Source organism: Phyllobates terribilis, unplaced genomic scaffold (genome assembly GCF_046119375.1).
Source record: "Phyllobates terribilis strain yellow unplaced genomic scaffold, ASM4611937v1 Scaffold_9__5_contigs__length_417890890, whole genome shotgun sequence".
Taxonomy (NCBI): domain Eukaryota; kingdom Metazoa; phylum Chordata; class Amphibia; order Anura; family Dendrobatidae; genus Phyllobates; species Phyllobates terribilis.
In genome coordinates this window covers 190,992,477-191,008,549 of record NW_027362769.1, presented here as the reverse complement: position 1 = coordinate 191,008,549, position 16,073 = coordinate 190,992,477, and the positions used below count along the sequence as shown (strand labels likewise).

At 46.1% G+C, this 16,073-nt stretch overlaps 1 protein-coding gene across 1 annotated transcript in view; it reads left to right on the top strand.

Moving 5' to 3' along the window:
* The window catches only part of LOC141161965 (protein mono-ADP-ribosyltransferase PARP14-like), a 41,721-nt gene that overhangs the window by 14,180 nt on the left and 11,468 nt on the right, over window positions 1-16,073 (top strand). Inside the window, exons 7-13 of the mRNA XM_073647553.1 lie at window positions 538-765; window positions 865-1,086; window positions 6,622-6,697; window positions 11,047-11,196; window positions 13,478-13,540; window positions 15,283-15,462; window positions 15,813-16,019. Of these exons, the coding sequence (XP_073503654.1) occupies window positions 538-765; window positions 865-1,086; window positions 6,622-6,697; window positions 11,047-11,196; window positions 13,478-13,540; window positions 15,283-15,462; window positions 15,813-16,019 (1,126 nt within the window). The remainder of the gene's footprint in view (window positions 1-537; window positions 766-864; window positions 1,087-6,621; window positions 6,698-11,046; window positions 11,197-13,477; window positions 13,541-15,282; window positions 15,463-15,812; window positions 16,020-16,073) is intronic.

Genomic DNA, 16,073 nt, shown 5'->3' with positions numbered 1-16,073 from the left:
CTCCATGGCGTGGCGCTTTCCTCCATGGTGTGGCGCTTTTCTCCATGGCGTGGCGCTTTTCTCCATGGCGTGGCGCTTTCCTCCATCGCGTGGCGCTTTCCTCCATGGCGTGGCGCTTTCCTCGATGGCGTGGCGCTTTCCTCGATGGCGTGGCGCTTTCCTCCATGGCGTGGCGCTTTTGTCCATGGCGTGGCGCTTTCCTCCATGGCGTGGCGCTTTCCTCCATGGCGTGGCGCTTTCCTCCATGGCGTGGCGCGTTCCTCCATGGCGTGGCGCTTTCCTCCATGGCGTGGTGCTTTCCTCGATGGCGTGGCGCTTTCCTCCATGGCGTGGCGCTTTCCTCCATGGCGTGGCGCTTTTCTCCATGGCGTGGCGCTTTCCTCCATGGCGTGGCGCTTTCCTCCATGGCGTGGCGCTTTCCTCCATGGCGTGGCGCTTTCCTCCATGGCGTGGCGCTTTCCTCCATGGCGTGGCGCGTTCCTCCATGGCGTGGCTATGGTTGTGGTGCGTTCCTCACTGTGTCTCTCCTCCTTGCAGACTGATGTGATAGTGAACAGCGTGGGGAGCGACCTGGATCTCAGTAGGGGTAAAGTCTCCTCCTCCATATACCGGCGAGCTGGCGCCGGTCTGCAGCAGCTCCTGACCGCGGGGGCTCCGGTGTCCGCAGGGACGGTCATTGCCACCGATGGCTGCAGCCTCAGCTGTAAGAGCGTCCTCCATGCCGTGACTCCGCAGTGGGACAATGGACAAGGATCCGCAGAGACGGTAATCCTGCTGCTCTCCCAGACGCGAGCGGGAAAGAGTTAATATGATCCATCCGAGGACCGAGTCTTAGTGTCCATCACTTTGTAATCCTTCTACCAGGTATTGCGGGGAGTTATCCAACAATGCCTGACATGGACCGACCGGCAGCGGCTGAAGTCCCTGTCCGTCCCGGCCCTAGGAACCGGGAATCTGGCCTTCCCCAAGGATTTCGTAGCCGCTGTGATGCTTGATGAAATCTCACAGTTCAGCTCCAAGAATAAACCCCAAAATCTCAAGGAGGTGGAAATTGTTCTTCACCCACAAGACAAAGACACAATCCAGGTAAATCCTCCAGCAGCTCATAATGATTATAGTGGAGATCCAGCAGACAGATAGTATGTGAGCAATCACTAATGCACTGTCTGGAGCGGGGAGGCCCCCGGTAAGACCCCCAGTAAGGTTCACCTGCCATCATCACCAACACGTCAACGATGATGAGTGTCCAGCAGTCTGAAGGCTGGGATCTGACTCCTCTCCCTAATATACGGAAGGTCACACATCACATGTCTCCACTGCTCTCTCTCTCTGAATGGATTGTGTCTCACATGCTGGGCAGCAAAGAAAAGCAAAGAACAGCAGAGCAGAAGCAGGGAATGAGTAACTATAGCACTGACCTACATGCCGAAAATACACTGCCAGGGGAAAGGAATTCTGGGAAATGCAGTCAGTCTCACGGGTGATGACACCAACAGCTACTCCTATGTACAAGATTATAACTACTATAATACTGCCCCCTATGTACAAGAATATAACTACTATAATACTGCTCCCTATGTACAAGAATATAACTACTATAATACTGCCCCCTATGTACAAGAATATAACTACTATAATACTGCTCCTATGTACAAGAATATAACTACTATAATACTGCCCCTATGTACAAAAATATAGCTACTATAATACTGCCCCTATGTACAAGAATATAACTACTATAATACTGCCCCCTATGTACAAGAATATAACTACTATAATACTGCCCCCTATGTACAAGAATATAACTACTATAATACTGCTCCCTATGTACAAGAATATAACTACTATAATACTGCCCCCTATGTACAAGAATATAACTACTATAATACTGCCCCCTATGTACAAGAATATAACTACTATAATACTGCTCCTATGTACAAGAATATAACTACTATAATACTGCCCCTATGTACAAAAATATAGCTACTATAAACTGCCCCCTATGTACAAGAATATAACTACTATAATACTGCCCCCTATGTACAAGAATATAACTACTATAATACTGCCCCCTATGTACAAGAATATAACTACTATAATACTGCTCCTATGTACAAGAATATAACTACTATAATACTGCCCCTATGTACAAAAATATAGCTACTATAAACTGCCCCTATGTACAAGAATATAACTACTATAATACTGCCCCTATGTACAAAATTATAACTACTATAATACTGCCCCCTATGTACAAGAATATAACTACTATAATACTGCCCCCTATGTACAAGAATATAACTACTATAATACTGCCCCTATGTACAAGAATATAACTACTATAATACTGCCCCCTATGTACAAGAATATAACTACTATAATACTGCCCCTATGTACAAGAATATAACTACTATAATACTGCTCCTATGTACAAGAATATAACTACTATAATACTACCCCCTATGTACAAGAATATAACTACTATAATACTGCTCCTATGTACAAGAATATAACTGCTATAATACTGCCCCTATGTACAAGAATATAACTACTATAATACTGCCCCTATGTACAAGAATATAACTACTATAATACTGCCCCTATGTACAAGAATATAACTACTATAATACTGCCCCCCATGTACAAGAATATAACTACTATAATACTGCCCCTATGTACAAGAATATAACTACTATAATACTGCCTCCTATGTACAAGAATATAACTACTATAATACTGCCCCCTATGTACAAGAATATAACTACTATAATACTGCCCCTATGTACAAGAATATAACTACTATAATACTGCCCCTATGTACAAGAATATAACTACTATAATACTGCCCCTATGTACAAGAATATAACTACTATAATACTGAATACTGCCCCTATGTACAAGAATATAACTACTATAATACTGCTCCTATGTACAAGAATATAACTACTATAATACTGCCCCCTATGTACAAGAATATAACTACTATAATACTGACCCCTATGTACAAGAATATAACTACTATAATACTGGCCCTATGTACAAGAATATAACTACTATAATACTGGCCCTATGTACAAGAATATAACTACTATAATACTGCCCCCTATGTACAAGAATATAACTACTATAATACTGCCCCTATGTACAAGAATATAACTACTATAATACTGACCCCTATGTACAAGACTATAGCTACTATAATACTGCCCCTATGTACAAGAATATAACTACTATAATACTGCCCCCTATGTACAAGAATATAACTACTATAATACTGCTCCTATGTACAAGAATATAACTACTATAATACTACCCCCTATGTGCAAGAATATAACTACTATAATACTGCCCCCTATGTACAAGAATATAACTACTATAATACTGCCCCCTATGTACAAGAATATAACTACTATAATACTGCCCCCTATGTACAAGAATATAACTACTATAATACTGCCCCTATGTACAAGAATATAACTACTATAATACTGCTCCTATGTACAGGAATATAACTACTATAATACTGCCCCTATGTACAAAAATATAGCTACTATAATACTGCTCCTACGTACAAGAATATAACTACTATAATACTGCCCCTATGTACAAAAATATAGCTACTATAATACTGCCCCTATGTACAAGAATATAACTACTATAATACTGCCCCTATGTACAAGAATATAACTACTATAATACTGCTCCTATGTACAAGAATATAACTACTATAATACTACCCCCTATGTGCAAGAATATAACTACTATAATACTGCTCCTATGTACAAGAATATAACTGCTATAATACTGCCCCTATGTACAAGAATATAACTACTATAATACTGCCCCTATGTACAAGATTATAACTACTATAATACTGCCCCCTATGTACAAGATTATAACTACTATAATACTGCCCCCTATGTACAAGAATATAACTACTATAATACTGCCCCCTATGTACAAGAATATAACTACTATAATAATGCCCCTATGTACAAGAATATAACTACTATAATACTGCTCCTATGTACAAGAATATAACTACTATAATACTACCCCCTATGTACAAGAATATAACTACTATAATACTGCTCCTATGTACAAGAATATAACTGCTATAATACTGCCCCTATGTACAAGAATATAACTACTATAATACTGCCCCCTATGTACAAGAATATAACTACTATAATACTGCCCCTATGTACAAGAATATAACTACTATAATACTGCCCCCCATGTACAAGAATATAACTACTATAATACTGCCCCTATGTACAAGAATATAACTACTATAATACTGCCCCCTATGTACAAGAATATAACTGCTATAATACTGCTCCTATGTACAAGAATATAACTACTATAATACTGCCCCTATGTACAAGAATATAACTACTATAATACTGCTCCTATGTACAAGAATATAACTACTATAATACTGCCCCTATGTACAAGAATATAACTACTATAATACTGCCCCTATGTACAAGAATATAACTACTATAATACTGCTCCTATGTACAAGAATATAACTACTATAATACTGCCCCCTATGTACAAGAATATAACTACTATAATACTGACCCCTATGTACAAGAATATAACTACTATAATACTGGCCCTATGTACAAGAATATAACTACTATAATACTGGCCCTATGTACAAGAATATAACTACTATAATACTGCCCCCTATGTACAAGAATATAACTACTATAATACTGCCCCTATGTACAAGAATATAACTACTATAATACTGACCCCTATGTACAAGACTATAGCTACTATAATACTGCCCCTATGTACAAGAATATAACTACTATAATACTGCTCCTATGTACAAGAATATAACTACTATAATACTGCCCCCTATGTACAAGAATATAACTACTATAATACTGCCCCCTATGTACAAGAATATAACTACTATAATACTGCCCCCTATGTACAAGAATATAACTACTATAATACTGCCCCCTATGTACAAGAATATAACTACTATAATACTGCTCCCTATGTACAAGAATATAACTACTATAATACTGCCCCCTATGTACAAGAATATAACTACTATAATACTGCTCCCTATGTACAAGAATATAACTACTATATTACTGCCCCCTATGTACAAGAATATAACTACTATAATACTGCCCCCTATGTACAAGAATATAACTACTATATTACTGCCCCCTATGTACAAGAATATAACTACTATAATACTGCCCCCTATGTACAAGAATATAACTATTATAATACTGCTCCTATGTACAAGAATATAACTACTATAATACTGCCCCCTATGTACAAGAATATAACTACTATAATACTGCCCCCTATGTACAAGAATATAACTACTATAATACTGCCCCCTATGTACAAGAATATAACTACTATAATACTGCCCCCTATGTACAAGAATATAACTACTATATTACTGCTCCCTATGTACAAGAATATAACTACTATAATACTGCTCCCTATGTACAGGAATATAACTACTATATTACTGCCCCCTATGTACAAGAATATAACTACTATAATACTGCCCCCTATGTACAAGAATATAACTACTATAATACTGCCCCCTATGTACAAGAATATAACTACTATATTACTGCTCCCTATGTACAAGAATATAACTACTATAATACTGCTCCCTATGTACAAGAATATAACTACTATAATACTGCCCCCTATGTACAAGAATATAACTATTATAATACTGCTCCTATGTACAAGAATATAACTACTATAATACTGCCCCCTATGTACAAGAATATAACTACTATAATACTGCCCCCTATGTACAAGAATATAACTACTATAATACTGCCCCCTATGTACAAGAATATAACTACTATAATACTGCCCCCTATGTACAAGAATATAACTACTATAATACTGCTCCCTATGTACAAGAATATAACTACTATATTACTGCCCCCTATGTACAAGAATATAACTACTATAATACTGCCCCCTATGTACAAGAATATAACTACTATATTACTGCCCCCTATGTACAAGAATATAACTACTATAATACTGCCCCCTATGTACAAGAATATAACTACTATAATACTGCTCCTATGTACAAGAATATAACTACTATAATACTGCCCCCTATGTACAAGAATATAACTACTATAATACTGCCCCCTATGTACAAGAATATAACTACTATAATACTGCCCCCTATGTACAAGAATATAACTACTATAATACTGCCCCCTATGTACAAGAATATAACTACTATATTACTGCCCCCTATGTACAAGAATATAACTACTATAATACTGCCCCCTATGTACAAGAATATAACTACTATAATACTGCCCCCTATGTACAAGAATATAACTATTATAATAATGCTCCTATGTACAAGAATATAACTACTATAATACTGCCCCCTATGTACATGAATATAACTACTATAATACTGCCCCCTATATACAAGAATATAACTACTATAATACTGCACCTATGTACAGGAATATAACTACTATAATACTGCTCCTATGTACAAGAATATAACTGCTATTATAGCGCCCCCTGTGTACATTAGCGGGTGTAACACCCCGTGTGACCCGGTATATTTCTGTGTGCTTCCTGCAGGCGTTCAGCAATCATTTGGTGAGTTATACGGATGGCGGCTCGTCAGGCAAGAAGCAGATCCACAGTCCGGGATCCAGTAAGTGGAGGGATTATTATTGGTCGCTGGGGATTTTCTCTCCTCTAAGAAACTTTATTTTTTTCCTACATGTCACAAACCCGACACCTTTCTGAAGAACTTCAGTGAAAACCACAACTTCCCAGTTGTTGCCATCAGTCTCTGTTGGAGAATTTCTCCTTTGCAAAATAGAAGTCAGTCTTCCAGGAGCCATTGCCGACTGACAGCAACTGATCTGACAGCCACTGATGTGACAACCACTGATCTGACTGCCACTGATGTGACAACCACTGATCTGACAGCCACTGATCTGACAGCCACTGATCTGACAACCACTGATCTGACTGCCACTGATCTGACTGCCACTGATGTGACAACCACTGATCTGACTGCCACTGATGTGACAACCACTGATCTGACTGCCACTGATGTGACAACCACTGATCTGACTGCCACTGATCTGACAACCACTGATCTGACTGCCACTGATGTGACAACCACTGATGTGACAGCCACTGATGTGACAACCACTGATCTGACAGCCACTGATCTGACAGCCACTGATCTGACTGCCACTGATCTGACAGCCTCTGATCTGACTGCCACTGATCTGACTGCCACTGATCTGACAGCCACTGATCTGACTGCCACTGATCTGACAGCCACTGATCTGACAGCCTCTGATCTGACAGCCTCTGATCTGACTGCCACTGATCTGACTGCCTCTGATCTGATTGCCACTGATCTGACTGCCACTGATCTGACTGCCACTGATGTGACAACCACTGATCTGACTGCCACTGATGTGACAACCACTGATCTGACTGCCACTGATGTGACAACCACTGATGTGACAGCCACTGATGTGACAACCACTGATCTGACAGCCACTGATGTGACAGCCACTGATCTGACAGCCTCTGATCTGACTGCCACTGATCTGACTGCCACTGATCTGACTGCCTCTGATCTGACTGCCACTGATCTGACAGCCACTGATCTGACAACCACTGATCTGACAGCCACTGATCTGACAACCACTGATCTGACTGCCACTGATCTGACAGCCACTGATCTGACTGCCACTGATGTGACAACCACTGATGTGACAGCCACTGATGTGACAACCACTGATGTGACAGCCACTGATGTGACAGCCACTGATCTGACAGCCACTGATCTGACAGCCTCTGATCTGACTGCCACTGATCTGACAGCCACTGATCTGACAGCCTCTGATCTGACTGCCACTGATCTGACTGCCACTGATCTGACAGCCTCTGATCTGACTGCCACTGATCTGACAGCCACTGATCTGACAGCCACTGATCTGACAACCACTGATCTGACTGCCACTGATGTGACAACCACTGATCTGACTGCCACTGATCTGACAGCCACTGATCTGACTGCCACTGATCTGACTGCCACTGATCTGACTGCCTCTGATCTGACAGCCTCTGATCTGACAGCCACTGATCTGACTGCCACTGATGTGACAGCCACTGATGTGACAGCCTCTGATCTGACTGCCACTGATCTGACTGCCACTGATGTGACAGCCACTGATGTGACAGCCACTGATGTGACAGCCACTGATCTGACTGCCACTGATCTGACTGCCACTGATCTGACAGCCACTGATCTGACTGCCACTGATCTGACTGCCACTGATCTGACTGCCACTGATCTGACAGCCTCTGATCTGACAGCCTCTGATCTGACTGCCACTGATCTGACAGCCACTGATCTGACTGCCTCTGATCTGACTGCCACTGATCTGACAGCCACTGATCTGACAGCCACTGATCTGACAGCCTCTGATCTGACTGCCACTGATCTGACTGCCACTGATCTGACAGCCACTGATCTGACAGCCACTGATCTGACTGCCACTGATCTGACAGCCACTGATCTGACAGCCACTGATCTGACAGCCTCTGATCTGACTGCCACTGATCTGACTGCCACTGATCTGACAGCCACTGATCTGACAGCCTCTGATCTGACAGCCTCTGATCTGACTGCCACTGATCTGACTGCCTCTGATCTGATTGCCACTGATCTGACTGCCACTGATCTGACTGCCACTGATGTGACAACCACTGATCTGACTGCCACTGATGTGACAACCACTGATCTGACTGCCACTGATGTGACAACCACTGATGTGACAGCCACTGATGTGACAACCACTGATGTGACAGCCACTGATCTGACAGCCACTGATCTGACAACCACTGATCTGACTGCCACTGATCTGACTGCCACTGATCTGACAGCCACTGATCTGACAGCCTCTGATCTGACAGCCACTGATCTGACTGCCACTGATCTGACAGCCACTGATCTGACAGCCTCTGATCTGACAGCCTCTGATCTGACTGCCACTGATCTGACTGCCTCTGATCTGATTGCCACTGATCTGACTGCCACTGATCTGACAGCCACTGATCTGACAGCCACTGATCTGACAGCCTCTGATCTGACAGCCACTGATCTGACTGCCACTGATCTGACAGCCACTGATCTGACAGCCTCTGATCTGACAGCCTCTGATCTGACTGCCACTGATCTGACTGCCTCTGATCTGATTGCCACTGATCTGACTGCCACTGATCTGACTGCCACTGATGTGACAACCACTGATCTGACTGCCACTGATGTGACAACCACTGATCTGACTGCCACTGATGTGACAACCACTGATGTGACAGCCACTGATGTGACAACCACTGATCTGACAGCCACTGATGTGACAGCCACTGATCTGACAGCCACTGATCTGACAGCCTCTGATCTGACTGCCACTGATCTGACAGCCTCTGATCTGACTGCCACTGATCTGACTGCCACTGATCTGACTGCCTCTGATCTGACTGCCACTGATCTGACAGCCACTGATCTGACAACCACTGATCTGACAGCCACTGATCTGACAACCACTGATCTGACTGCCACTGATCTGACAGCCACTGATCTGACTGCCACTGATGTGACAACCACTGATGTGACAGCCACTGATGTGACAACCACTGATCTGACAGCCACTGATGTGACAGCCACTGATCTGACAGCCACTGATCTGACAGCCTCTGATCTGACTGCCACTGATCTGACAGCCACTGATCTGACAGCCACTGATCTGACTGCCACTGATCTGACTGCCACTGATCTGACAGCCTCTGATCTGACTGCCACTGATCTGACAGCCACTGATCTGACAGCCACTGATCTGACAACCACTGATCTGACTGCCACTGATGTGACAACCACTGATCTGACTGCCACTGATCTGACTGCCACTGATCTGACAGCCACTGATCTGACTGCCACTGATCTGACTGCCACTGATCTGACTGCCTCTGATCTGACAGCCTCTGATCTGACAGCCACTGATCTGACTGCCACTGATGTGACAGCCACTGATGTGACAGCCTCTGATCTGACTGCCACTGATCTGACTGCCACTGATGTGACAGCCACTGATGTGACAGCCACTGATGTGACAGCCTCTGATCTGACTGCCACTGATCTGACTGCCACTGATCTGACAGCCACTGATCTGACTGCCACTGATCTGACTGCCACTGATCTGACTGCCACTGATCTGACAGCCTCTGATCTGACAGCCTCTGATCTGACAGCCTCTGATCTGACTGCCACTGATCTGACTGCCACTGATCTGACTGCCTCTGATCTGACAGCCTCTGATCTGACAGCCTCTGATCTGACTGCCACTGATCTGACTGCCACTGATCTGACTGCCACTGATCTGACAGCCTCTGATCTGACAGCCTCTGATCTGACTGCCACTGATCTGACTGCCACTGATCTGACTGCCTCTGATCTGACTGCCACTGATCTGACAGCCACTGATCTGACAGCCACTGATCTAACAGCCTCTGATCTGACTGCCACTGATCTGACTGCCACTGATCTGACAGCCACTGATCTGACAGCCACTGATCTGACAGCCTCTGATCTGACTGCCACTGATCTGACAGCCACTGATCTGACAGCCACTGATCTGACAGCCTCTGATCTGACAGCCACTGATCTGACAGCCACTGATCTGACAGCCACTGATCTGACAGCCATTGATCTTGAGCCTGTGAGCTCCGGGAGTCTGTAATTCACCCCCTGGTGGCTGATCCTGGCTCTGCAGTCGTCCTCCCTGTAATTCATAGTCACAGGACTGATGCGTGACAATGAAGGAGCGCCTGCCTGGCAGAGATGACGAGGGGTCAGGCTACTGCTGGAGACCCCTCACGTTCTGCCTTATTACCGCCCCACGGAGCGCTGCAGGTTCGCTGTAGAATTGGCCGGATTTTCAGGAGATGTTTCCCCAACCTCATTCTGTTTTGCAGTTTTCTGTGGAACAGTCACAAATCCGTCTTTGGGAGTTCATGAGATGAGGATCGGATCGCTGACCTTCCAAATCAGGACGGGAGATATCACCAAAGAAGCGGCCGATGTCGTAGTCAACTCCTCCAATAACAATTTTACTCTCTACTCAGGTGACCCTTCATGATGCTCCCAAAATATCAGAAAAATCTGTATCTGTGTATATTGGGACCTTATGAGCACTGCACCCATCTCCATACATCCCCTGGGGCCCATTATAGCTCTGGGGCCAGTGTAAGCTGCCCATAGTGGTGAGACGTCTGCCAAGAATCTCATGTCTATAATCACGGTGAAATGTCATGCCGACATGACGCCGGTGCTCCTGCACTGGGCCCGGAGGTAGAGGAGGACCTGCCGGCACCAACCACTAATCAGCTGGATAACTCTGAAATAGACTGAACACCTAATAGTCCTCTGCTGCTGTAATCTCCATACTGATCACATAATAGCCCTCTGCTGCTGTAAGCTCCATACTGATCACATAATAGCCCTCTGCTGCTGTAATCTCCATACTGATCACATAATAGCCCTCTGCTGCTGTAATCTCCATACTGATCACATAATAGCCCTCTGCTGCTGTAAGCTCCATACTGATCACATAATAGTCCTCTGCTGCTGTAATCTCCATACTGATCACATAATAGTCCTCTGCTGCTGTAATCTCCATACTGATCACATAATAGCCCTCTGCTGCTGTAATCTCCATACTGATCACATAATAGCCCTCTGCTGCTGTAATCTCCATACTGATCACATAATAGCCCTCTGCTGCTGTAAGCTCCATACTGATCACATAATAGTCCTCTGCTGCTGTAATCTCCATACTGATCACATAATAGTCCTCTGCTGCTGTAATCTCCATACTGATCACATAATAGTCCTCTGCTGCTGTAATCTCCATACTGATCACATAATAGCCCTCTGCTGCTGTAATCTCCATACTGATCACATAATAGTCCTCTGCTGCTGTAAGCTCCATACTGATCACATAATAGTCCTCTGCTGCTGTAAGCTCCATACTGATCACATAATAGTCCTCTGCTGCTGTAATCTCCATACTGATCACATAATAGCCCTCTGCTGCTGTAATCTCCATACTGATCACATAATAGCCCTCTGCTGCTGTAATCTCCATACTGATCACATAATAGCCCTCTGCTGCTGTAAGCTCCATACTGATCACATAATAGTCCTCTGCTGCTGTAATCTCCATACTGATCACATAATAGTCCTCTGCTGCTGTAATCTCCATACTGATCACATAATAGTCCTCTGCTGCTGTAATCTCCATACTGATCACATAATAGCCCTCTGCTGCTGTAATCTCCATACTGATCACATAATAGCCCTCTGCTGCTGTAATCTCCATACTGATCACATAATAGCCCTCTGCTGCTGTAATCTCCATACTGATCACATAATAGCCCTCTGCTGCTGTAATCTCCATACTGATCACATAATAGTCCTCTGCTGCTGTAAGCTCCATACTGATCACATAATAGTCCTCTGCTGCTGTAATCTCCATACTGATCACATAATAGTCCTCTGCTGCTGTAATCTCCATACTGATCACATAATAGCCCTCTGCTGCTGTAATCTCCATACTGATCACATAATAGCCCTCTGCTGCTGTAATCTCCATACTGATCACATAATAGTCCTCTGCTGCTGTAATCTCCATACTGATCACATAATAGTCCTCTGCTGCTGTAATCTCCATACTGATCACATAATAGTCCTCTGCTGCTGTAATCTCCATACTGATCACATAATAGCCCTCTGCTGCTGTAATCTCCATACTGATCACATAATAGCCCTCTGCTGCTGTAATCTCCATACTGATCACATAATAGCCCTCTGCTGCTGTAAGCTCCATACTGATCACATAATAGTCCTCTGCTGCTGTAATCTCCATACTGATCACATAATAGTCCTCTGCTGCTGTAATCTCCATACTGATCACATAATAGTCCTCTGCTGCTGTAATCTCCATACTGATCACATAATAGCCCTCTGCTACTGTAATCTCCATACTGATCACATAATAGCCCTCTGCTGCTGTAATCTCCATACTGATCACATAATAGTCCTCTGCTGCTGTAATCTCCATACTGATCACATAATAGCCCTCTGCTACTGTAATCTCCATACTGATCACATAATAGCCCTCTGCTGCTGTAATCTCCATACTGATCACATAATAGTCCTCTGCTGCTGTAATCTCCATACTGATCACATAATAGTCCTCTGCTGCTGTAATCTCCATACTGATCACATAATAGCCCTCTGCTGCTGTAAGCTCCAGACTGGAGAGTGTTGCGCAGTGCCATCATATACATTTACAGATGCATTAGAGACCAGAGCTGGATATAATTGCATATTTCCTTTTTTCAGGTGTCTCGAAAGCCATTCTAGATGCTGCCGGACCGAGCGTTCAGTCAGTCGCCATGATGTTGGGTAACAGTCTATAGATTGCATTTACTGTGGTATTTTAGGAATATGTTTCACACTGTCCAGACTGTTACACACGGCTGTGATTTAGAAGTCACTCGTGGTCCTACTAAAAACATTTACTGTCCTTCCTATGGGGATAGAGGGGGCGACGTGACATATTGAAAAGACCCCTAGAATCTCCACTGCTGCCCGGTAATCACGGCCTCCAGGATTGGGGGATCTGTGACTACATTCAGGCCTTCATGAAGGGGGAAGCAGTTACATTCCCGGCCCTATGGCCATCAGATGTGCACATCACGCTACACGTAGGGCGGACGAATCACCCTCCACGTAGGGCGGACGGATCACGCTCCACGTAGAGCGGACGGATCACGCTCCACGTAGGGCGGACGAATCACGCTACACGTAGGGCGGACGAATCACTCTCCACGTAGGGCGGACGGATCACGCTCCACGTAGGGCGGACGGATCACGCTCCACGTAGGGCGGACGGATCACGCTCCACGTAGGGCGGACGGATCACGCTCCACGTAGGGCGGACGGATCACCCTACACGTAGGGAGGACGGATCACGCTCCACCTAGGGCGGACGGATCACTCTCCACGTAGGGCGGACGGATCACGCTTCACGTAGGGCGGACGGATCACTCTCCACGTAGGGCGGACGGATCACGCTACACGTAGGGAGGACGGATCACGCTCCACGTAGGGCGGACGGATCACGCTCCACGTAGGGCGGACGGATCACACTACACGTAGGGAGGACGGATCACGCTACACGTAGGGCGGACGGATCGCGCTACACGTAGGGCGGACGGATCACGCTACACGTAGGGAGGACGGATCACGCTACACGTAGGGCGGACGGATCACGCTACACGTAGGGCGGACGGATCACGCTACACGTAGGGCGGACGGATCGCGCTACACGTAGGGCGGACGGATCACGCTACACTTAGGGAGGACGGATCACGCTACACGTAGGGAGGACGGATCACGCTACACGTAGGGCGGACGGATCACGCTACACGTAGGGCTGACGGATCACGCTACATGTAGGGAGGACGGATCACACTACACGTAGGGAGGACGGATCACGCTACACGTAGGGCGGACGGATCACGCTCCACGTAGGGCGGACGGATCACACTCCACGTAGTGCGGACAGATCACGCTCCACGTAGGGCGGACGGATCACGCTCCACGTAGGGAGGACGGATCACGCTACACGTAGGGCTGACGGATCGCGCTACACGTAGGGAGGACGGATCACGCTCCACGTAGTGCGGACAGATCACGCTCCACGTAGGGCGGACGGATCACGCTCCACGTAGGGCGGACGGATCACGCTCCACGTAGGGAGGACGGATCACGCTACACGTAGGGAGGACGGATCACGCTACACGTAGGGCTGACGGATCGCGCTCCACGTAGGGCGGACGGATCACGCTACACGTAGGGCTGACGGATCGCGCTACACGTAGGGCGGACGGATCGCGCTACACGTAGGGCGGACGGATCACGCTACACGAAGGGAGGACGGATCACGCTACACGAAGGGAGGACGGATCACGCTCCACGTAGGGCGGACGGATCACGCTACACTTAGGGCGGACGGATCACGCTACACGTAGGGCGGACGGATCATGCTCCACGTAGGGCGGACGGATCTTTGTGCGTCTTCTGTGGATGACCCCATGGATTACTCATTCTTGGATTTCCGCCTTCTTGACTCTTCTCCTCAGGGTCTCAGCCCCACAAGGGTTACGTCATCACAGACTCGGGAAACCTTGCTGGGAGTAGCAGGATCCTCCATGTGCCGGGGCCAACACAAGAAGCAGACATCAAAAAGATCGTCCTGTCCTGTCTGCAGGAGAGCGAGGCGCAGCAGGCGGCCTGTGTGGCCTTCCCGGCTCTGGGGACAGGTATGGCATTGTCCAGGCGCTGACCGCTCTCCGGGCCCAGGCCATCATGGGAGCAGTGGAGCTGTGGAGCTTCGTCCCCTCCTGTGTGGGGTCTGATATACCAATGTTCTCCACATTACTCTGTATCACGACTCCACACGCAATAACCAGCTGTAGACTTCCACCCATGGGGGGGCGCTGCGCCCCCATGTAATAGGATTTCATGCATACACCGGTGTCCTCTGTTGGGTTCTGTATGACGTGTGCACTGTCCTCTCCGGCCTGTCCACCATATTCCCAGAGATCAGGACATAACATTCGATCATGAGATGTGGACCGTGGATCTCAGCTCTGGTTTTCTGTTGCTCCAGGGGCAGGTAGACTGGCGGCAGCGGCGGTGGGCGATGCCATTCTAGGCACGGTGATGGAGTTCATCAGTTCGGGGTCAGCGAGGTCCATCCAGACGGTGAAGGTGGTGATATTCCAGCAGCACATGCTGAACGACTTCTACACGAGCATGAAGAAGAAGGAGGGGACGGCGCTGACTGCGCCAAAATCCTTTATTAATAGACTAACTGGTGAGTGCGGTGTATAGGGTGCGGGGGGAGGGGGACGACCTGCACATCATAGTC